This window comes from Rhea americana, unplaced genomic scaffold (genome assembly GCF_003343005.1).
Source record: "Rhea americana isolate MKP2758 unplaced genomic scaffold, rheAme1 scaffold_428, whole genome shotgun sequence".
Classification (NCBI taxonomy): domain Eukaryota; kingdom Metazoa; phylum Chordata; class Aves; order Rheiformes; family Rheidae; genus Rhea; species Rhea americana.
The window spans coordinates 329,158-332,786 of record NW_028186566.1 but is presented as its reverse complement, the minus strand read 5'-3'; the positions used below and the strand labels follow the sequence as shown (position 1 = coordinate 332,786).

The 3,629-nt window shown below is 49.0% G+C and overlaps 1 protein-coding gene across 1 annotated transcript in view; it reads left to right on the top strand.

The window, feature by feature from the left end:
* The first annotated feature begins 3,489 nt into the window (after positions 1-3,489).
* The window catches only part of CRTC1 (CREB regulated transcription coactivator 1), a 44,658-nt gene continuing 44,518 nt past the window's right edge, over positions 3,490-3,629 (top strand). Inside the window, exon 1 of the mRNA XM_085315328.1 lies at positions 3,490-3,627. Coding sequence (XP_085171454.1) covers positions 3,529-3,627 — 99 coding nt within the window. The 5' untranslated portion in view covers positions 3,490-3,528. The remainder of the gene's footprint in view (positions 3,628-3,629) is intronic.

Here is a 3,629-nt window from a genome sequence, read left to right as displayed (position 1 = left end):
CGGGAGCAAACCCAAGAGTTCTGTATGGTTGCAATTTATTTGGTCTGATGAGGAAGATGAGAGATGCACAGACTTGGTGAGTGATGTAGAGGGCAATTTGGATGTTTTTATCTGCACACGGAAAGGAAGGATATCTAAAATTAAGAATATGGTCACAAACTCCAACTGATTTTTTTTTCCCCCACAGAAAGCACACTTTGGAGCTCAGCTACAAAATATAATTGAAGTAAGGGCTCTGTGGCCTTCACAAAGGCCTCTTTTCTGAAGCTAATGGGAACATCGATGGGAACATTAAGTAGGACAGGTAAGAGATAAAATCTTCCTGTCTATAAGCAAGAAGTGGCAGCTTACTTGTTGGTCAAGGCACAATCTTGTGGTGTTTGCTGTTGCGTAAGTGGTCCAACCTCACGCCTTCCCCTGAAGCCTCTAAGGGAGAATAGGGAAGTAGCTGGATCTCATCTGCCAGAGCAATTCCAAAGGATAACAAACATGGGATGAGTAAACAAACCCTCCTCCCTGCAGCGTGCTTGCTTTCGGCTACATACCCATGAAGAAGCTGCAGGTTGCTCGGTAAGGATTTTTTTGCAACAAAAGCAGATGTGAACACAACACCCTGGTCCTCCAATGACTCTTTGTTTGCTTCAGAACAAAGCTCTGATTCTCTGTTAAGAGAAACTTTTTCATAACACGTCTGGAAGGCGGAGGGAGATAGAGCTGCTGTCTCAGGGGATCCCATCACAGCTTTCTAGTGAGATCAAGTTGTTCTCACATGGCCCCATATGTGCTCAAGGTGAAAACAGGAGGAGACATAAATAATACTTATGGTATGAGCTCATCATTTTGTCAAATGCATGGCATATCTCCTTTGGTGGAGGAAGACGGAAACCTGGCACCAATCTAAAATGTCTCCTTGCCAATGCCTTAATGCAGTCAAGATTTATATTGTCTGCTAGGTCATGCACTCAGCAGCCATTCAGATCCACCCACACCCCAAAATGCAGAGCTGTGAGTGGGTGAGAAATTCCAGAAGCGGATCAGCCAACATGAATATTGTATTAAAGAGGAGTTTATTAAGCAAATTGTTTTAAAATCAAGGAATTTAAGAACAGAAGCGGGATCCAGGTTGCACACTGGAATTTAATCTGATAAAGCAATACAGGCAAAACAATAAGAAAAGGGAGTCTTCTAAAGGGAGGAAGTTGAAACCCCCTCCCTCCCTGGCCATCTGCGTTCCTTCCCTGTGAACCAAGAACAGGAGTAGCCGTCAGAGGGGAGATTTCACTCTCTGTTCAGTCTCTGGAGATGCAAGAGAGGAGAATTTATCAAGTCTCATCTTAGGCACTTAATCTTTTGGTGGTAAAAAAAGGCAGACTGACAGCTGGATCTGCAGTATGTTTGATATTATCACCTACAGTATTAAATCCAGGATAACTTAACAAATTATTTATCTTCTTCCCACTTGTCAAGCAAAAAGCAATGTAGCTAGTAGGTATCTTGGTGTTAAATCTTAAGACTTACATGCTTTTAGCATGACAGACCAGTTTTGCAGGTCAAATGCTGTTCAYGTACAGAGCTAGTGAGTATTTAACTGAATATATGAGTGCTGATTGTTTACTCCTGGCCAGCAATGCAAGAACAGGTTGGACTAACATCTGTTAGGAATGACACAGGTACGGCTGATCTTACAAGGGGATGGCCGTGATGCTCTTTCAAGTCTCAGCTCTGTTTTGTGATGGTATCTCTTACTGCACTGTGAACACTTTATGTGCAAGTTGGCAACTAGATTTGAAGGTAGGATGTGACTTTGTTGCTAATACTAATCCTGGCAGTTGGTGCCGAGTTGAGTTTCATCCATCTATCTCACAACAGCTTTGCAGTGGTGGACAATTATAATCTCTTTCTTTTATGTGGGCACAAAATGCTTATACGTGCCCGGTAAACTGACTAAAACAAGGCCACAGAGGTGATCAGTAGTAGAAGGGAGAGCAGAGTCTTAATTTCTTTGCTCTGCCAGTTCAACCATTAGAGATTCAGTTACTGGAGTAAGCACTATTCAGGGGCAGAGTCAGGCACTGAAAAAAGAAGAGCGCCCACTTTACCTCTGTTGCTTCATAAAAAAAGAAAGTGTAAAGGCCAGTGCGTGGGTGTTGGGAAACAATATTGTCAGGATTTATTAGTGTCTAATGCGTGTGGCTTGCATATCACGGTGCTTTGCACCAACCTGACGCGAACGCAGCTGGAATCGGTGGCTTAGCAGCCTAAGCTTGTGTTTTGAAATGCCTGCACTCCCTTGAACTGCCCGCTCGCATCCCCGCAGGGTCATTGCTCCCCGTTGTCTGTCCTCACACCGGATACGCCGCATCCCACACCTTCCCGCCGTGTCATGCAAGACCCTGACTGCTTGGGGTGGAAATTCAAGGCTCTGGTGGGCTAGATCCACATCCTGGGAGAGCTGTGCATGCAGAATAGAACAGGAKAGGGCAGATACAGGCGCGAGCAGGAGGAGCTGCACGCGCTTCGAGCACTTTTGGCAGTGAAAACGTGCTTGCACAGGAAGAGCACGACATTTTGCTCCGTTCTTTGCAATGGCGCTGTGTTAGCATCTTCTGGTTCACTGCACATCACGCTGCAACGTCCCAGGAAAACAGGAGCCTTTTCCGATTCCCAAACCTTTGCCAGAAATCCATCTACTCAGYATTTTGGTACTGAATTTCTGCTGTAGGCACATTGCTTTTCCTACAGCTTCACAGATCTTGTCTTGCATAAAGGCAGCAGAGAGCAGGAACTACTGCTCATCTTGAAAGTCCTAATTGTTTTCCTCTCGCTTTCTGTCCCCACTGCGCACGCTGCTCCGTCGGAGCGCCGGGAGGCGGCCGAAGCGGGGTTGGGCATCTTCTCCGTGCCTCGACGCGGCCTGGGCTGGGCGAGAAGCRGAGAGGATAGCTGGTTTGTTCAGAAAACTTCCATTTTCTGAAGGGGAAAAAAGAACTCTCTGAAGAAAGCCACTGAGCCCTCAGCAGACAGGAAAAATAAGAGGAAACAGGCAAAGTTGAGATGTTTATCTTGCTGGTTGAAAACCGTGGTTTGTTATTGTTGTTCGAGATTTCAGATTTATTCCCCGCTTCAGGGTAGRAGTAATCGGTGGGGGCATGCACCCGCATTTTGCCCCACAAACTCACTTCTAGCAWCGCCTTTTTCAGCTAGCTCCGTTACCAGGCTCGCTGCCTGCGTTACGGAGAGGACAGCAGGGCGGGAGCGCTAACGAATGGGGGAAGTTTCGGGAAAACGAGGGGCGCGGAGCGGGTGCGGGCAGCGCCGAGCTCAAGCATCACCTCAGGGCGGCTGGCGCGCACTGCGCACGCGCGCCGCGCGCGCGTCCACGGGGGAAGCCCCTCTGCCTCACCGCCCCCTCCCTCTCCGCCGCGCCGGCGCGCAGGCGCTCTGGGCACCCCCGCCCGCCCGGCCTCCCCGCCCGGCGCATGCGCGTCGCCCCCTCCGGCGCGGGGAGGGGGATGCGGACGGGGGAAGATGGCGGCCTCGAACAACCCGCGGAAATTCAGCGAGAAGATCGCGCTGCACAACCAGAAGCAGGCGGAGGAGACGGCGGCCTTCGAGGAGGTCATGAAGGA